General features: G+C 35.9%; 1 protein-coding gene across 1 annotated transcript in view; it reads right to left on the reverse strand.

Annotated features, from left to right (window-relative positions):
- LOC123514879 overlaps window positions 1-21629 on the reverse strand; it is a 573117-nt gene that overhangs the window by 156295 nt on the left and 395193 nt on the right. Inside the window, exons 54-56 of the mRNA XM_045273138.1 lie at window positions 10092-10206; window positions 3694-3829; window positions 3268-3437 (exon numbers count right to left, since the gene is read on the reverse strand). Coding sequence (XP_045129073.1) covers window positions 3268-3437; window positions 3694-3829; window positions 10092-10206 — 421 coding nt within the window. The remainder of the gene's footprint in view (window positions 1-3267; window positions 3438-3693; window positions 3830-10091; window positions 10207-21629) is intronic.

Here is a 21629-nt window from a genome sequence, read left to right on the forward strand (position 1 = left end):
AGAGGAGGGTTATAAGAGCTGGAGAAGAAACAGGAAGGGTAAAGGGGGAGAAGGAGTTTTAATAATGGTTCATCATAATATATGTGTGAAGGAAGTGCAATAACGTGAGTGCAAGGTGGCAGTAATGGGAGTAACAATGAAAACAGAAGAATTGAAAAACAGAAAAATCATAGTTACAAATGTACCACCTAAGACATATACAGGGGGAACTGAGAAACATAAAGATATGCAAAGAGATGAGATTAAGTGCTTAGATAATATGATAAGAAGAGATGGAAGAATACTATTAGTTGGAGACTTTAACTAAAAAAAATAAACTGGAGAGAGATGGAAGTAATGGATAATGCTGGATAGTGGAGCGAGGAGGTGTTACAGTTGACTGTGGTAAATACAATGGCTCAGTAGATGGAGGAGTCAACAAGGTAGAGGGAGGAAGAAGAACCATCATTGCTTGATCTATTATTCACAAAGAGGATAGAGCCTCTTCCCAGCATACAATAACTTAGTGCAATGGGAAGAAATGATCATGTCACATTAGAGCTGGAAATACAGGAGGAGGATGGGATAAGATACAGAGATGATTACAAGAAAAGAGATTAAATTATGCAAGAGCAGATTTTGAAAAATTACAGAATTTTTTACTGATAGTGAATGGAGAAACATCATGTATGGAAGGACAATACAAGGGAAATATGAAATATTCATACAAAAATATAATGTAGAAGTAAAGAAATATGTAACTTTTTATAGAATTAAGAAAAATACATGCTTGGTACAATGCTAGATGCACAGAAGCTAAAAAGGCTGAAGATAAAGCTTGGAAGAAACTCATAAAACAGAGAAATGACAATAACAGACAGTAGCATAAAGATATAAGAAATCAATATATTAGAGTAAAGGCAGGTTCACACCTGCCAATTTGTGACTGTTTTCTTACATACATAGAGTTTTCAACTTGCAATCGGTGCCTAGTGACTGTAGAAAGCAGTCACATATCAAGACCAACATGTTGCTAGTCGATTTGCAACTTTTTTACTTTGTGATGTCATGGAGTGAGTTTTAAAATATGGTCTCCAGATAGAGAGATGTTACACTTGGTGAGGGAAAAAGAACACATCTGGGACCCAAGAAATGAATTATACAGTAAAAAGCTTGCACAAATTGTCGTTTGACAAAATAGCTGCCACTCTACAAGAACAGTTTCCCCCAATGCAGGGTGTTGTTGAAGGTGAGGATTGAAGACTTGTCAGCATTCAATTTGATCACAATTGTGCATAATGTTATTAAGATTAAAAATTTTCTTATGAGAAATGTAGGCTAATACAGTGTGGTAGACACTCCTTTCTTTCCTTCTACTTAGCCAGGGTTGTATCCACAGGCATTTTCTTTTCTATTGACTCTTCTGGTATGCCAAAAGAAGAGCAACCACTGCTTCAGCATTGTCACTGGAGGAAGACATCTTGGCAGGTAGCTGTTGTTTGTTTACCTTCACTTCCTGCCTGGGCGCCAGCTAATTGGTACTTTGCACTAATTGCGACACTTTCCGAAAAGGAAACTCTACATATGGAAGAAAACAGTTGCATATTGGAACACATAGACCCGCCTTAAAGAGAGAGGAAGAGAGAAACTTTGAGAAAGATGCCGTGCATAAATGCGAAGATGAACCCAAGCTTTTCCACCGTGGTACAGTGGAACCATAGGTGCTTTGGGGTCCGAGGGGTCTCCAAGCGCACGGGTTCGAATCCTGTCCACGGTCCGAGTGTAGGTTGGGCTTCCTCACTCGGGGCAACGGTTTCCTAACAGGTGGGCTTTGAGATAGGCGGTACCACAAAAAGTATCCCCTTTAGCCCATAAATTCCCGTGAAAAGCCCACATGGTGAGGGGGGGGGAAGGGAAGAAAAGAAAAAAAAAAAAAAAAAAAAAAAAAAAAAATGTGCATAAATGCGAAGATGAACCCAAGCTTTTCCACAAATTTATAAATGGTAAGATGAAGAATAATTAAAAAAGGGAAGACATGCCAAACAGAGAAGGAAATGTGTGAAATAATGAATAAGAGCTTCAAAACTGTTCACTGTAGGAGATTTTAGAAAACCAAATAGGACATTGCATTGCCAAGGATTACAGGAAATCACAGTGCACAAAGAGGATATTAGAAGTTTATTAGATAATTTGGATGTCAGAAAAACAATGGGGCCGGATCTGTGATCAAAGATACATACTCATCTTCGGGTAAAGTAATAAGTGGAGTGCCACAAGGGTCAATGTTACCCCCCATTATGTTCCAGATTGAGGTAAATGACATTCACAATGAGATAAACAGTTATATCAATTTATTTGCTGATAATGCAAAGCTGCTAAGAGTAATCAAAACCAGGGAGGACAGTTTGCTGTTATAAGAAGACATAAACAAAATCTGTGTGTAGTAAAAAGTGGAAATTGGAGTTCAATGCCAAGAAATGTCATATAATGGAACTAGGAAACAGCAAGAAAAGACCGGTATGGAACAATATGATGGGAGAGGAACAAGTAATGAAGACTAAAGAGAAAAAAAGATCTGGGAGTGATTATACCAAAAAATATGAACCCCGAGAAACATATAAGCAATATATTTGCATTATCATATAAAATGTTGACTAAAATAAGAGTGGCATTTCAATTCTTGGACAAAGATATGATGAAAAAAATTATCACAAGCATGATACATCCAAAACTGGAATATGCAGCTGTGTGTAGTCTCTGAGCTTTAAAAAAGATACAAGATTAGATAGGATACAGAAGATTGCTATGAAGATGGTGCCGGAGCTAAAGGACCTAGCATATGAAGAACAGCTTAAGGAAATGGGACTGCAAACCTTACAAGATAGAAGAGAACAAGGAGACCTAATAACAATGTACAAGAAAAGATAGACAAGGAAGACCTGGTGCAGGTGCCAGAAGAAGATAAAAGGAGAAGAGGACAAGTAAAAAAGATCAGGAGGAGGCAGCGTGTGAAGGATATTGGAAAATACAGTTCTCCACATAGAATGGTGGAAAAGTGGAATGCATTGAATAATGAAGTTGTTACAGCACATAATGGCATTAATGTGCATAACGTTAAAGAAAAATTGGATAAATGGAGACATGACACTATGAGCCCTGCTCGAACTCTGTATCCTTTGTCAGTGTTGCTTTCTCCTCTCATCAGCATTTTACACTACACAAATATCTATAATATAAAGGTAAAAAAGGCCATAACCAAGAGACCTAGTAAAAAAAAAAGACACTTACCCTGTCCTGAGGGGGTTGAAGGACAAATGGGTGGTTGGTCATGATGAGCTTTTTCAGGAACTGGAAGTACTCAGGAGAAAACTGAGACCTGGAGTGCATGAACCGAACATTTTGCCTCACTACTGATCGGTCAATGGCACAGGGCATTTTTATTAACCCTGGTCGCTCCGCTGAAAGGAAAGAACAATGAAGAATAACTTTCTTCACTCCATGTTTGAAAGAGAGAGAGAGAGAGAGAGAGAGAGAGAGAGAGAGAGAGAGAGAGAGAGAGAGAGAGAGAGAGAGAGAGAATATTATTATGACATCATTTAGTACCATAAGTTAAAGCATAAGGAATTTCAACAAAAAACATCAAACATCCCTATATCATCCTACTGTTAACACAAGAAGGTTAGCTCCTGCTTTACAGATCCAGCTACAACTTACCTAAACTCAACTCATTGAGAGAGTTGCAGAGATTATCCTCTTCCACATCCAATCTTGTGTAAAAAAGGAGGTAAGCATTCCACCACCGCTTCTGCCGACGGTAACTCACCCGCTTCATTATGTTGTCAAAGACTTGCTGTATGTGCAATGAAAAGAATACATGAAAGTGTGCTGGTTGAAATCTATAGAAGAATATATATAAAATGATAAATGGGACATTGTCACTAGTTTGTAGTAAAAAAGGAACACACGAATACTACAGGGGTGCTTTTAATATATTTCCAAACATTTCCCATAATAACAAAAACCTAAAACAGGATATGGGATGATGTACAAATTTTTTACTGCATTTTGTTTTTTTCCTATTAATGCCATGTTTCCAAAAACAAATTCCATAAATTTGATTAATATAGGAAAATTTTCTTGGTTTCTAATACTTTTCATACAAAAGTACAAAGTAGAAATAAATGGACATGAAAAACAAACTTACTATAATACTGTCAGCACTAAAAAAAAAAAAAAAAAAAAAAAAAACTTTTCCTTCATGCTTCTCCATATAAAAACTGATAATGGTCTTAATTTCTTTAATATGAATGGATGAAAGGTGCATTCCATCACATGTTGGCCACATGTACAACATTTTCTAAGATCACCAAAGAATATTACCAGATTAAACAGTAAAACTAAACCTAATCATAGTCTACCATGTATCAAAATCTAGCCTCTGACTAATTTCAGCAGTAGCCTTGCACAGCAAGGTTTGCAGATCAAGTCAAGCCTGGACTCCTGAGCAAACTATGAACACTGCTATGATCACTAATAAAATAAAAAATACTTTTTCCTGTGATGATACTACTTGTTTAAAAAATCATGAATAAGCTTATATAACTAGTTATTTCCTCTGGCACCTCACTAATGTACACATTATGTGTGTATTTTAGCTAGTTGTACATTACAGGCTTCAAGTGGGGTTCACTGTGACCTGTCTCCATATCAACATTTATCCAACTTTTCCTTAAATTTGTACACACTTTCTGCTCTTATAATCTCTTCACTCAATCCATTCCAGATGTCCACAGTCTTATGTGGAAAACTAAACTTCTTAATGTTCCTCAGACACTGACTTTTTATGATCTTGGAATATCCTCTTGTTTGTCTATCTCCATCAGTGATACCAGGCTTTGTCTAGCTATCTTTTACATATAGTTTGCTAACTTATACATGGTTATTAGATCTCCTCTTTCCCATCTAGCCTTCAAAGTTGGTAGTTCCATTTCCTTCAGTCTTTCTTCAAAGGGAAGATCTTTTTATTTCTGGAAACATCTTTGTAGTGGTAATTTGGATTCTTTCTAGTTTTCTGATGTCTTTCTGCATATATGGTGACCACACTACTGCTGCATATTCAAGTCTAGGTCTTATCATAGTGGTTATGGTCTTTTTCATCATATTCTTATCCATGTACCTAATTGAATGCCACCATGATATTTCTTAGGGTCTTATATGATAAAGCATATAACCCATTTATGTGTATTTCTGAAGTCAGGGTGTCTTGTATAATCACTCACAGGTCTTTCTCTTCCCTCCTTTTCATTATAACCTCTTCTCCCATTTTGTATTCCCATGTAGGCCTTCCATTATTTTTACTCATTTCCATCACATGGCATTTCTTGGCATTAAATTATAATTTCCACTTTTTGCTCCATTCCCAGATCTTGTCAATATCTTTACACAATTCCAGCCCTCATTGTTCCTTATTACTCTCAAGTTTTGTATCATCTGCAAACAAATTTATGAAGCTACTCAAACTCACTTGCATATTGTTAATATGTATATACTTGGAACATAATTTGTGCCAGCACTGAACTCTGTGGTATGCCATTAATAACTGTGCTCCAACTTGATAGGGGGTGTCTCTTATCATTATTATCATTCCCATTTCTGTTAAGTAGTCCATCATTCAGTTTAAGATACTTTCCTGTATTCCTCCACTGTCTTCTATTTTCCATAGGCATCTTCTATGTGGTACTCTATCAAAAGCCTTTTTAATATTTAAATACAACATGTCAACCCATCCATTTCTTCCTTGTATCTCATTCATTACTCCTGTATAAAATCAAAGTAAATTTGTTGTACAGTACATGATCTTCCTTTTCTAAATCCAAATTGGGAATTATTTATAATTTTATTTTCCTCCAGATATTCTAACCATTTTTCTTTAATCACAATTTCAGATCTTTCTCACAACACTAGTCAGTGACATTAGCCTATAAATAATTCAGGGACTTGGTCTTTTTTTCCTCTTTTGTACATTGGACTATATTTGTCGTTTTCCATTCCCTTGGTATATTCCCTTCTATTAAAGAGTTGTTGATCACATCCAAAATTGGTTCAACTAATTATTCTTTACATTCTCTGTGTCCATCCTGACACTCCATCAGGTCCCAATGCTTTTCTTACATTCACCTTTCCTAGTAATTTGCTAATTTTCTGTTTATGCACCACAACACTATTTAATCCTTCCTGAGTTACTCAGTCATTTCGTCCTATGAAATCTCCATCTTCATTAAATACTGATTTAAAGGTCTCATTCATAAGTTCACTCAGTTCTTACATTGTTTCCTATGTCCTATTTCCCTTATTTAACTTAGTGATCTTCATTAACTACTAATTTAAGGCTCTCATTCATAAGTTCACTAATTTTTTCTGTTGTTTCCTATGCCCTGTTTCCCTTAATTAACTTAGTGATTGTCTCTCAATTCGTCATCTTTCCATTAATATACTTGGGTATATGCTTGGGTTCCTCTTCACATATTTTCACTACATCCTTTCAAAATTTCTCTCCTCCTCCCTTCTTATTCTAATGTATTTGTTTTGTGCCTCTTTATAGTGCTTCATATTTACTTAATTTCACTGCTTCCTTAATTTTTTTCATGCTCCATCCTTACACTTCATAGCTTTTGCACTTGTAACATTATACTGTGTGCCTTTGCTCTCTTTTGCTCTGTATACGGTAACTTATCTCTTTGCCGCATCATTGTATATGTCTTGGAATATTTCATACTTCCTTTGGACTGTCTTGTCTTGCATGGTTTTCTTCCAATATATACTATGTAAGTAATTTCTTAATCCTTTAAAATTTGTTTTGGTGATTCAATTTTTTTTTGTTTGTGTCCCTTATTACATTTCAAGATTTTCTGATCCACTACTTCAATTTCTAGAACCATTTTCTCCTTGTGCTTTATTTGATAGTTGGACAAGGCACTGTTTTTTTCATGAATGTCAAATCCAACATAGATGGTTCTTCTTCCCCTCTATACCTTGTATAGTTCTTCACCCATTGATCCATTGTGTTTACCATTGCCAGTTGTAACACTTCTTCCCCCCCATTGTCCAGCATGACTCTTTACATCTATTTCTTCCTAATTTGTATGTTTGTAGATTAAATACCCCACAGGTAGCAGTCCTCTGTCCTTTCTTAACATACTATCCAAGCAATTTAGCACTTCATTTTGCACTTTTTTGTGTATATCAAGCCTATATATATTAGTCTTTGGTGGCACATATGTTACTATGATGCTCCTCCTTTCCTTCCCCACTGGTCTTAATTGCTATGCTTAAAATCTCTGCCAGTACATCTCCATATTGCACCTCTTCTACATATATATCCTCTCAAACCATTATCAATACTTCTCCAGCTTTTTCCCTACTGTCTCTTCTCCAAACATTATAACCATGCTCTTTATAATTAACTTGGATGTCTTCACTTAACTTGTTTCTGTTATACATAGCATGTCTGGTCCTTTTTCTAAAATATAATCTTTCTTCAAACATTCCTGATATAAACCTATCTATGTTTGTATACATTAATCTTAATGTTTTTTCCTTCCCTTTTTCAAATATAATATTTACTCAGCCTCATGTCTAGTACTCTCCAAATTTCTTCTTCTTGTTCTCTGTCCTCTTGTTTTTTTTCCTTAGCTTCACTTCTCAGTTCTCTCTCTTTTCCCTTTCTTCTTCGTTCATATCTCTTCTATCCAAATGTTGTTATATTCTGTCTTTACAGCCAGCTTTACAGTCCTCACTAATATTTCTTCTACTCATACTTGTGATCTCATTTTAACTTTTAGTTACCTTTTAGTCTCCTCACTATATTTTCTAAGTCTATAAATTTCTTCTATTTCTTTTCTAGACTGTTCTTCATCCTGAGTCACTGAGATAATTTGCTTAACCATCTCTCTCTCCTCTTTTTCCTCACACATTTATATATTTTTTTTCTTTTAGTCCATCTATCATATCTCTCACTAGTTCTTCTTTATATTTAATACTGGTATAACTGTCCATTTTTTCCTTTATTTGTTGCTTAACTATCTCCACAAAATAATTTTTTTCCTCATAGTTCTTTTTTCTAGACCTTCTTCCACTCTTTAAATTTTGTTTCACTTATCACCTTTTCTGCCCCACATTAGTGACTAACTTTTTCTTTAGCCCTAGTAGTGCCACTTCATAGATCTTACATTTGTCCTTAAGGGCACTGATTTCCCTATCTATTTCATCCAGAATTTTCTTCATGTTGTTCATTTTAACAGTATTCTTTAACTTATCACATTTCTCTTTCTGCTCTCAGTTTTCCATAATAAGCTGATCCTGCTTCTCAAATATCACAATGATCACCTCCCTCAGACACCTAATTTCTTTTCTACTGTTAACATCCTTCGCATACTGGTTTTTCCTTCTTAGAGTCGGAAAATTTCTTTTTATTGTTCCAACTTTCTGGCTGTCTTAATCCCAATGCCGTTTCAATGGTCTCCCTGGGTCTTGCTCCCCTGCTGTTTACATTGGCAGCAGCACCATCTATATTCTAGCACCCTTCCATTACTTTTCTAAGCCTCAACCTAAGTAAATCCAATATAAATTAGGAGACAGGATCACTGGCTAAGCTCCCTTTCACCCTACAAAACATCACCAGGTCTGCTGGCTTTGTAGTTGGCAGTATACCTAGAGCTGGAGCTGCTGTTTAAATGTCTGCTTTGTACATCATCACTGCCGTATGTGTGTGTGTTTTATTGATTTTAAAGATGCCACTAGGGAGGGTGAGTATAGGGGAAAAGGAGAGTGAAAGGGTAGAAATATGAAGCAAATTTTTATCCTCATCCTTCATCATTCCTCCAATTCCTTGCACACTATTTTTCTTCTTTCTTTTACACACTCCCTTATCCTTTCTTCCTCCTTCTACTCCATAGCATATCTTTTTCATTCCTTCCTTCCTCCTTTGTTTTGTCTCAAACCTAACTACCTGTCACTTTCACTCCTCCTTGTCTGACAGACAGAGTGTAAAGGAAGTGATACCTCATTCTTTCAGCCTCACTCATTCCACACCCATCACACTTCATTACTCTTCAGTCTTCCTAACTAGCTTGTCCCATTTTCATTCACAATCAATCTCATTCAATTTGGCAATTCTCAATTTTTTTCTTACTCCCACACTATAAATAGAAAATATCAAAATCTTTCAAACTCCAACTTCCCTTGAGACTTATGGCATCTAGCCAAAAACATCTCTAATAACTTTCTTCTTCATCTTTCCCTCCTTCATTTCATCCTGATGGCACCACTACCATCACATCTCTAAAGCTGAACTCTTCTCTCAGGCCTTTGCTAATAGCTCTACCATGGATGATTCTGGGCTTATCCCTCCCTCCTCCTCCTCTCTCTGACTGTCTTCAACCTCTTCCTCACTGGTGAAATGTTGCATCTCTTGCTATCTTTTACAGCTACTTTCACATTAACTGCTCTTCTGATCTTGCTAACTGGAAGACTTCCCTCCTCCAGAAGCCTCACTACACAAGGTTTTCTTTTTCCATTCAACCCTATTCTGTCCAACTCTCTAATGCAAAGGTTAGCTAATACTATCAATCATTCATACTTTCTCTGGTAACCTCTGGAACTTCCTTTCTGTGTCTGTATCTTTAACTTCCTATGACTTGACTTAATTTAAGAAGAAGGTTTCAAGACAGTTATCCCTGTCTTTTGGATAACACTTTCAGATGTGTAAGGGGACTGGCGACTGAGTACACCTTTATTTTTCCCTTGGCCAGTTTTGCCCTCTTACAAAAAAAGCTAACTTTCACATGCACATATATACCCTTTCACTTACATCTGTCTCACATAGTGACCATCTGTCAAGAGCTTGTAATTTATGTAGCACTGGTCTTCTATAATATTTCACATTCCAATTGTCTGATTCGTAATACATTCTCAAATTTAATTTCAACTTTTTATGGTAATATCAATTTTTGTCCAAACATCGGTAAAGTCCTAATTTCTGCCTCAAAAGTTGTAAAGTTTATGATTTTTTTTTTTTTTACTCAGGTACCTTGACCTTTCCTTCTCCAACTTACCTCCCCCATATATTCACCACCAAAACACTGATTCTTCATTTCATCTTCATCATCCATCTTGCACTCTGTCACTTCCCCATCATCAAACTTGTACCACCGTTGGTCATTTCCATTTCTGGAGAAGTAAGATTTACAAATCTTAGTTTTTCATTGTGTATTTACATAAGTCATTATACCCTAAGAGTGGGTAACCACACATCACAACATGCTTCATTACAAAATATGAATAAGAATTAAATAAACCCCACATTACTCTTAGCAATAGTGGAAAAGCCAATCTGAATTAACAAGTAGGATATCTTATTTCATATTTTGCATGCTTGTTATTAAGTAAATAGGTACTACACAGACACACACACGAGACGCGGTCGAGGAAGGACGCAATACCGTCTCTCCCGAGAATCAGCTGATCTTCACTACCTTTGTTTGGGTTTGCAGTGGCCTGGGCGATTAGTGTGGACTTGTTTTTTTCATGAATAGTGTTACAAAATCATGAGTGAGAAAGAGATTCCATCTAAATGCAGGTATGAGACATGGGAAAGAATGAAAGCTGATGATGACTATGTTGGTGAGGGAGAAAGCATTCGAAGGCTTTGATATGGCGCATACTTCACTACTTGATAGTGTGTTAACTATCGAACGTAAATTAGATAAATTGATAAAGGAGAGTATGGGAAAGAAAGAGAATGAAGAAGAGGATAAAGAGCTCCAGAAATTAAAAGAAAGGATAAAAAGAGTGGAAGAAAATGAAACTAGGCTAAGAACCGAAAATGAAGAATTAAAAGTGGAAGTAGCTAACTACAAGAAATTGATGGAAGAAGGACTCAGTAAAGCCGAGAAAGAAAAAGAGAAGCTAAAAGATCTAGTTAACAAAGAAGAAGAAAGAGTACAAGACGTGATTAAAAAAGAAGTACAAGCATGGAGAATCCAAGCTAAGAAAGACAAGGAATCATTTCAAGAAGTATTTCAAGAACAGTTAAAAGAAAGAGATGAAAATATGACAAGCAAAATGATAGGAGTCCTCAAGAAAAAAGAAAATTTAGTAAGAGAAATTGCGGAAAAAAAGAAGTGTAATTATTTTTGGACTGAAAGAAAAAAATGTTAAATATAGACCAAGAATGGAAAAGAACGAAATGAAATCAGTAAAAGACCTACTAAAACATCAAAATGATGAGGATAGACAGAACTTACAAGAGGAAGTAGAAGTAATCCATAGAATGGGACCATATCAAGAAGGAACAGTGAGACCAATTAAGCAGCAGCAGAATAAGTACTACATAGAAAAACAAAACTCAGAGAAACAGAAGGTTGCAAGATATATATATGTATATATATATATATATATATATATATATATATATATATATATATATATATATATATATATATATATATATAAAGAAAAATAGAAACGAGGAGGAAAGGAAGAGACACAGCGAACTGGTGGCAGAAGCAAGAGAAAAAATAATGAAAGGTCAGAGGAGAAGAAGAAGGCATTTTTTTGGAGAATTATAAGAGACAGGATAAGGAAATGGTATATAAAAGAGAAGGAAGAGAAAAAAAATGGAGCAAGTTTAACAAAAAATGATAAGAACAAGAGATTAAAAATGATGTATACAAACAGATGGGATTTTATCTAGTAAATTAGAATTAAGAGATTACATAAAGAAGAACCAGATATGGTATGCCTGGTGGAAACAAAGTTAAATGAGGCATTAAAAATAGACATAGATAAAAGGTATAGTATATGGAGGAGAGACAGAGTAGGTAAAGGAGGAGGAGGAGTCATGATGATGTTAAGGAAGGAGATAGTGGTAAATCAAGTGGAGTTTGGGGAAGGAAAATCAGAAATACTGTATATTAAGATACATATTAATAAAAAGGAGTTAACAATCATTGGAACATATGTGCCACCAAAAACAAACTCATGGACTAACCAAGAATATAAAGACATGATAAATGACACAATAAGGAGTCTTACAAGAATCATTAAAGAAAGGAGAAAAGTGATATTAGTAGATTTCAACTGTAAGGAGGTGGACTGGGAAAATTATGAAAGTGGTATGGGGGAAGAAGCCTGGGGAGATAGATTCATGAACCTAATGATAGATAATTTGATGGTCCAAAGAGTAAAGGAAAACACAAGATTCAGGAAAAGGAAAACCTTAAATTTTCAAAGCTAGTAAGGAGGGAAATTCAGGGAAAAGCTAAGGACACTTGTACAAGTAATTAAGAAGAAAGAAGATTTAGTGAGAGATACAGTGGATAAGAGGAAATGTTTCTTAATTTTTGGGATGAAGGAAAAAAATCCAAACAAGTTTATGAGAGAGCGTGAAGAGAGAGAATTGGCCAAAACTGTTATCAAATAGGTCCAGGACAGCACACAGGAGTTGGACCAGGAAGTGGAGGAAGTGATTAGGTTGGGAAGATTTAGTGAAGGGGGTAAGAGACTAATGAAAATGAGAATAAGATCACAGATGGCAGTGGAGGAAATCATGACAAGGAAAGGGAAGCAGGCCGATGATACTGAATATAAATATATATGGATGAAAAGAGATATGAATCTGGAAGAGAGGGAAAAGGAGAAAGTGCTAAGAAATGTAGCTAAGGAAAAAAAATAGACAAGAATGGAGATCAAGAAAAAGAATTTTTACTGGAGAGTTCTTTTTGCTGATATTGAATGGAGAAACATTATGTATGTAAGGACAATGGAAGGCAAATATGAAACATTCCTACAGAAATATAACGAGAGTAAAAAAATAAGTACCTATTTATAGTTAAGAAAAATTATACATGCTTGGTACAATGTTAGATGCACAGAAGCTAAAAAGGCAAAAGATAAAGCTTGGAAGAAACTCATAAAACAGAAAAATGACAATAACACACAGCAGTAGAAGGATGCAAGAAATGAATATATTAAAGTTAGGAGAGAGGAAGAAAGAACCTCTGAGAAAGATGTGATGCAAAAAAGCAAAGATGAACCAGAATTTTCTAAAAAATTTATAAATTGTAAGATGAAGAATAAGGAAACAATATAAAAAAATAATTAAAGGAAGGAATACATACCAAACAGAAAAGGAAATGTGTGAAATAATGAATGAGAGCTTCAAAACTGTGTTCACTGTAGAACGGAATTTTACAGAACCAAATAGGACATTGCATTGCCGAGGATTGCAGGAAATCATAGCGCACAAAGAGGATATTAGAAGATTATTAGATAATTTGGATGTCAGAAAAGCAATGGAGCTGGATGGTGCATCAGGCTGGGTGTTAAAAGAATGTAAAAAGCAGCTGTTAGATCCAATTTGGGAAATGATTACAAGTTCATTAAATGAAGGGAGAAAGCTAACGTAATACCAATATCTAAAGGAGGAGAGGCAACTGAGCCATTAAATTACAGACCAGTGTCACTTACAAGTGTTATAGGGAAGTTGTGTAAAATAGTTATCAAAGAAAAATTGGTTAAACATCTGGAAGAACGAGAAGTTATATCGAACAGACAATTCGGGTTCAGGACAGGATGGTCATGTGTGTCAGTTATTAAGTTTCTACTCAAGAGTAATAAAAGGACTGGAAAGCAGAGATGGATGGGTGGACACAGTATAACTGGACATAAAAAAAGCTCTCATGGAAGACTACTTTGGAAACTAGGGAACATAAGAGGACTGTGAGAAACTTTTTTTAGACTGGATAGGGAATTATTTGAAGGACAGGGAGATAAGAACTGTGATTAGAGATACATACTCGTCTTAGGGTAAAGTAACAAGTGGAGTGCCACAAGGGTCAGTGTTAGCCCCCATTGTGTTCCAGATTTATGTAAACGACATCCTCAATGGGGTAAACAGTTATGTTAATATGATATGTTTGCTGATGATGCAAAGCTGCTAAGAGTAATCAAAACCTGGGAGGCCTGTTTTGCTCTTAAAGGAAGATATAAACAAAATCTATGAGTGGAATATGAAGCGGAAATTGGAGTTCAATGCCAAGAAATGTCACATAATAAAACTATGAAAGAGTAAGAGAAGTCCAGTATGGAACTATCTGATGAGAGATGAACAAATAATGAAGACTAAAGAGGAAAAAGATCTGGGAGTGATTATACAGAAAAATTTAAACACCAAAAAACACATAATTAAGATATTTGGATTAGCGTATGAAATGTTGAATAATATAAGACTGGCATTTCAATTCATGGGCAAAGATATGATGAAAGAAAATATCACAGGCATGATACGTCCAAAGGTGGAATATGCAGTAGGAGTGTGGTCTCCAAGCTCTAGAAAAGATAAAAGAAGATTATAATAGATTCAAAAGATTGCCACAAAGATGGTGCCAGAATCAAAGGACCTAACATATGAAGAAAGGCTGAAGGAAATGGGACTACCAACCTTAAAAGATAGAAGAGAATGGGGAAACCTAATAACAGTGTACAAGATAGTCAATGGCATTGAAAAGATAGAGAAAAAAGACCTGATGCTGGTGACAGAAGAAGATAGATGAATAATAGAACATGTAAAGAAAATTAGGATGAGGCATTGTATGAAGGATATTGGAGAATATAGCTTTCCACATACAACAATGGAAAAGTGGAATGCATTGAGTGATGAAGTTGTTACAGCACATAATTTGCATAAATTTAAAGAAAAATTGGATAAATTGAGACATGGGGACAGGACAGTATGAACCCCACTCAAACCCTGTACAACTAGATAAATATACACAGTTAACTCTCAAGTAATGCAAGTTTAAATAACTTGAGTTTGATTTAACCCCACTTGATATTTAAGGAGATACAATTGAATAATGCAATTTATTTGATTTAACGTGGGTTAACTCACTCAATGATGTTATGCGCTTCCCTGCTGCTTATATATAACATAGTTGTTTAGGAGATGGTCAAATGTATATGTGATTTCTTGTTGCCTGAGGTAAGCAAAGACTGATATTTCAATTATGTCTGTCAACCTTTCACGCATAATTTTAATGTAATGAAAAATACAAAAAGAAAGAGAAAAGTGGTCATTTCCTCAAGAGTATATATAAAATTGGTTAGGTATCACAATCAAACATCTCTTGTTGAATGTTCAACTCTGCTAGAGGACTGTATGGCTACGCTTGTAGCTAGATCAGAAGAGTATTCCTAGCATGTTTTATACCCACTGTAGAAAGCCACTTAACATCTTCACTATGGACAACAGAAAATGGCTCCTGGTCCCATATCTAGGTTGGGTGGGAGTCGAGAGAGGCAGCTCTCTCTCTCTCTCTCTCTCTACAGAAATAATGATAGTAATGGATTTTTTTCAATATGTATGTACATTATGAAATAAACCCACACAAATTTATAGGAAAAAAATTATAGTCTGCCTTCTCAAAGCCATTTTCTGAAGATGACAAACAAGATAAATTTTATGGTTAACTAATGTATTGCTACCATAAAAGAAAGTTATTTCTAGCATGGCACATCAGTACTCATCCAGATGTGAGAGAGTCATACATCTTTCTAATAATGATGAAAGTCAAGCATGCCATCGTATCATATACGGCCTACATTCTGAGAGCTCTTATACATTATCCAGCAAAGAAAACACACCATCTTAGCAGACAGCAACCATGACTCAATATGTGCATCTTGGATATGTCACGAGTGCCCCCATGACACAGAATATGCATCATCGTGTTCAAGGGGTTAAAGGGATGAAGCAAAAGGGTTAGAAATGCCTTCCTCCATATAGGAAATCTTACTTAGGTCAGACCTGAATAAGTCAGACACTTTCTGCTTTTTTTTTTCCTTCCATCTAGGTTCTTACCTGATTGCATCAGTAGGCCTATTTTGCCCTTTGAGTATTTTTTTCTTTATGATTCTGGCTTGAGTGCATCAGTAAGAATTCTTTGCCCCTGATGAATGAGTAATTTTATGCCACTCAGCTTATATACTGACTAAAATACCCCTGATAGCTCTTACATCGTCTGAGTCATTGAAAAGTTGTCCAAGCAATTAGAGATGCAAAATAGGGGCATGTGCTGTGGCTCATCCAACACTAAGATAAATGTTTATATAGTTGACTCAATGTGTGTATTCACCTAGTTGTAATTTTACAGGGCCTGGGTATCATACTCGTGTGGCCCCGTCTCCATATCTACACACATCCAACTTTCCTTTAAAACTATGCACACTCCTCGCTGACACCACCTCCTCACTCAAACTCTTCCACACCTCCACACATCTCTGTGGGAAACTATATTTCTTCACATCCTTCAAGCATATTCCCTTGGCTATCTTTTTACTATGCGATCTCGTAGTTCGATTTAAATTTTCTTCTCTCAACATCATTTGCTCATTATCCACTTCATCCAAACCGTTCAACAGTTTATAAATCTGTATTAAATCACCTCTTTCTCTTCTTTGTTCCAAGGTAAGAATATTCATTTCTTTTAATCTCTCCTCATAGGTCATTTCTGCCAATTCCAGTACCATTTTTGTTGCCATTCTCTGCAATCTCTCCAACTTCCTTATATGCTTCTTTTTATAAGGGGACCAAACCACCCAAGTATAAACCAATCTCGGTCTAATTACCATACTAATTAATTTCTTCATCATATCTTTATCCATATAATGAAAGGCTAATCCAATATTTCTAATCAAATTATATGCTTCTCCAAACATCTTGTCAATATGAGCCTCAAATTGCCCATGGTCTTGTATTATCACTCCCAAATCCTTTTCCTTTTCCACCTTTTTCAACACTACTTCTTCACCCATCTTATGTGACCCTTTTGGCCGTCTTCCACTCTTCCCTATCTCCATTACATGACTTTTCCTCAGATCAAATTCCATCTCCCACCTCTTGCTCCACTCCCAAATCCTATCCAGATCTGCCTGTAAAATTTCACAATCTTCTTCCCTCTTCACACACCTACACAACTTCGCATCACCAGCAAACAAATTAATATAACTGTTTACTCCATCTGACATATCATTAATATAAACAAGGAAAAGTATTGTTGCCAGCACTGAACCTTGTGGGACTCCACTCTCCACCACCAACCAGTCCGACTTTGCATCCCTTATTACCGTTCTCATCTCCCTCCATCTCAAGTAGTTTTCCATCCACTTTAACACTTTTCCCTTCAGTCCTCCATAAATCTCTAATTTCCATAGCAGTCTCATGTGAGGTACCTTGTCAAAAGCTTTTTTTAAATCCAAATATACACAGTCCATCCATCCTCTCTCTCTTGTATTTTGTCAACCACTCTTGAATAAAAGCTCAGTAGATTTGTTACACATGACCTCCCTTTCCTAAAGCCAAATTGATGATCCGATAATAACTTATGATCCTCCAGGAACTGTATCCAATATTTCTTTATCACCCTCTCACAAATCTTACCGACCACACTTGTTAAAGACACAGGTCTATAGTTAAGAGGCTCTTCCTTACTGCCTCCCTTATAAATGGGCACCACTTCAGCTCTTTTCCACTCTACCGGTACTTCCCGGTTTCTAATGAGCACCTTATAATATCATATAATGGATCTATCAATTCTTCTCTACATTCCTTCAATAATTTGCCTGAAACTTCATCTGGTCCCATCGCTTTATCATCTTTAAGTTCCTCCAACATTTCATATAACTTCTTTTTAGATATCTTAATGTCATCCATGTGCACATTTCCTTCTACATTTTGAGGCTTTACAAACATTGTTTCTTTAGTAAATACTTGTTGAAACCTATTATTTAGCAATTCCGCGATATTCTTAGGGTCATCTACTATCCCTTGCTCTCCTTTTAATCTTTCAATGGACTCTCTTTTTAAGTTTACCATTTATGAACCTGTAAAAAATTTTGGATGTTCCTTACTCTTGTCTACAATATCTTTTTCAAATTTTTTTTCTTCCTCCCTCCTTACCCTCACATACTCATTTCTCGCCACTCTATAATTCTCCTTATTTAGTATATTCCTGCTCTTTTTCCATCTTTTCCAAGCCACATCTCTCTTTTCTTTAGCCTTAACACAAGTTGCATTAAACCAATCCTTTCTTCCTTCCTCTCTCGGTTTATACTTTGGTACAAATTTCATAACTTCTTTATAATATTTCATAAAAATCTCATATTTTTTTTGCACTTCTCTGATTTGTAACATCTCCCAATCTAATGTTCTAAAATAATTTTTCAAATTTTCTGTGTCCATCTTTCTATAATTCAATCTACCACTCCTGTATGTCTCATCTCTCCTTCGCTGTGTTATTGCCATCTGCATTTCCATAACCACATGATCACTCTTCCCCAATGGACATTTATATTGTATATCCCCATATAGGTACACTTCTCATGTTAACACCAAATCTAGTCTAGCCAGTTCATCATCTCCTCTATATCTAGTATTTTCTTTCACCCCTTGTTCCATCATATTTTCCATCATTAGATTAAGGAATCTCTCTCCCCATGCTTCCTCTCCAACACCACTTACTAGATTTTCCCAATCCACTTCTTTACAATTAAAATCTCCTACTAGTATCACTTTTCTTTTTCCAGTTAATACACTTTCCAAACTCTGTAAAGTATCCTTGATCATATTATCGTATTCCCTTAATGTCCAAGAATTTGTTTTAGGAGGTACATAGGTCACCATGATTATTAATTCTTTTCCATCACTTTTAACCTTATGCTTATCACTTCTGAATTGTTCTTCCCATACCAAACCTTATCCACATTTATCTCCTTCTTCGTCATAATCATAACTCCTCCTCCACCTTTACCCTCTCTATCCTTTCTCCATATATTATATTTATTATCCAAATTTACCTTTGTTTTTTCATGTAATTTTGTCTCAGTCAAACACACTATATCAGGCTTCTCCACCATCACCTAGTCTTGCAATTCTAATCTACTTGACAGTATCCCATCTATATTAGTATACATTAAGGTCCACTTATTGCTCCCTCTCGGGGATCCTCCGCATTCCTTCTTTCCACATACCATTTTCTGTGTGTGTGTATTTACCTAGTTGTAGTTTTACAGGGGCTGGGCTTTATGCTCGTGTGGTCCCGTCTCCATATCTACACTTATCCAATTTTTCTTTAAAACTATGCACACTCTTTGCTGACACCACTTCCTCACTCAAACTGTTCCAAGTCTCAACACATCTTTGCGGGAAACTAAATTTTTTAACATCTCTCAGACATCGTCCCTTCCTTAGTTTCTTACTATGCGATCTTGTGCTTCTAAAGTCATATTCTTCTCTCAGGATCAGTTTCTCATTATCTACTTCATCCATTCCGTTAATCAATTTATAAACTTGTATCAGATCCCTCTCTCTTCTCTGCTCCAAGGTTGGTAGATCCATTGCCTTTAGTCTCTCCTCATATGCCATCCCTTTAAATTCTGGAACCATTCTTGTAGCCATTTTTGTAGTCTCTCTAATTTTCTTATGTGTTTCTTTTATGGGAGTCCACACAACTCCTGCATATTCCAATCTAGGTCTTATTTTAGTACTTATCAATTTCTTCATCATTTCCTTGTCCATATAGTGAAATGCTACTCCAATATTCCTTAGCAAATTATCGTCTCTCTGAAAATTCTATCAATATGGCTAACCGGTTGATTATTTTCTTCCATTGTCACTCCCAAGTCCTTTTCCTTTTTACTTTTTCTAGTTCTACTCCATCTCCCATCTTATAGATTCCCACTGGTCGTCTTTCACTTTTTCCCATTTCCATGACATGGCTTTTGTCCACATTGAATTCCATCTCCCATTTTTGCTCCATTTCCAGATCTTGTTTAAGTCTTCCTGTAGTATTTCACAATCCTCTTTTGTTTAATGACTCTGCACAGTTTCGCATCGTCCGCAAACAGATTTATGTAGCTGTTCACTCCTCTGGCATGTCATTTATATATACGAGAAAAAGTATTGGTGCCAATACTGACCCCTGTGGCACTCCGCTGTCTACTGTTCTCCACTTGGACTTCATATCTTTAACTATCGTCCTTATTTCTCTCCCCCTTAAGTAATTCTTCATCCATCTCAATGTGCTTCCTTTTAAGCCACCCTTCTCCTCTAACTTCCATAGTAATCTTTCATGTGGCACTTTATCAAAAGCCTTTTTTAGATCTAAATAAATACAGTCAACCCATCCTCTCTCTCTTGTACTTTATCAACTATTCTAGAGTAGAAACTCAATAAATTTGTCACACATGACCGACCTTTTCTAAAACCAAATTGGCTATTTGATAATATTTTGTTGTCTTCAAGAAACTCGATCCATTGCTTCTTTATTACTTTTTCACACATCTTGCATATTACACTAGTTAGTGATACCGGTCTGTAATTTAAAGGTTCTTCCTTCCTTCCGCTCTTATATATGGGAACCACCTCAGCTCTTTTCCACTCCACTGGCACTGTTCCATTTTCTATTGAGCATTTTATGATGTTGTATATTGGACTTGCTAGTTCTTCCCTACATTCTTTCAGTATTCTGCCTGAGACTTCATCCGGTCCCATTGCCTTTTCCTCATCCAATTCCGTCATCAACTTTTTATTTCAAGCTTGGTTACTTTAATCTCTTTCATATAGACAGTCTCTATTACCCTGTGGTCTTTCAAATTTGGATTCCTTAGTAAAGACCTCATGAAATTTACTATTTAACAGTTCTGCCATACTTTTGGGTCTTCCACCATTCCGTTTTCTCCTTTTAACCTTTCTATTGTTTCTTTTTGTCTTATTTTTCCATTTATGAATCTGTAGAACAATTTTGGTTGTTCCTTACATTTTTCGACAATGTCCTTTTCATAGTTCTTTTCTTCTTCCTTTCTCACCTTAGCATATTCATTTCTTGCTGTTTTGAAGTTTTCCTTATTTTCTGGATTTCTGTTTCTTCTCCACCTTTTCCATGCTCCATCTCGTTTCTCCTTTGCCCTAGCACATCTTGCATTAAACCAATCTTTCTTTCCTTCTTCTTTAGGTCTATATTTCGGAACATATTCCCTGACCCCAGTTTTGTATATTTCCAAAAATAAGTTATATTTCTCTTGAACCGTTAATGAGTTTTCCATCTCCTCCCAGTTTACGTTTTAAAATAGTTCTTGAGATTCTCAATATCAGCCTTTCTGTAATTTAATCGGTCTCCTTTGTATGATTCATCTCTATCTTCCTTTCCTTCTTCTATATCCATCTCTAATATTACATGGTCACTCTTTCCCAATGGGCACTTGTATCTTATATCATCGTTAATTGGTATATCCCTTGTAAAAACTAGGTCTAATCTTGCCGGCTCATCGTTTCCTCTGAATCTTGTGTTTTCCTTTACTCTTTGGACCATCAAATTATCTATCATTAGGTTCAGGAATCTATCTCCCCAGGCATCTTCCCCCATACCACTTTCATAATTTTCCCAGTCTACCTCCTTACAGTTGAAATCTCCTACCAATATCACTTTTCTCCTTTCCTTAATGATTCTTGTAAGACTCCTTATTGTGTCATCTATCATGTCTCTATATTCTTGGTTAGTCCATGAGTTTGTTTTGGTGGCACATATGTTCCAATG

This window comes from Portunus trituberculatus, chromosome 38 (assembly GCF_017591435.1).
Source record: "Portunus trituberculatus isolate SZX2019 chromosome 38, ASM1759143v1, whole genome shotgun sequence".
Classification (NCBI taxonomy): Eukaryota; Metazoa; Arthropoda; class Malacostraca; order Decapoda; family Portunidae; genus Portunus; species Portunus trituberculatus.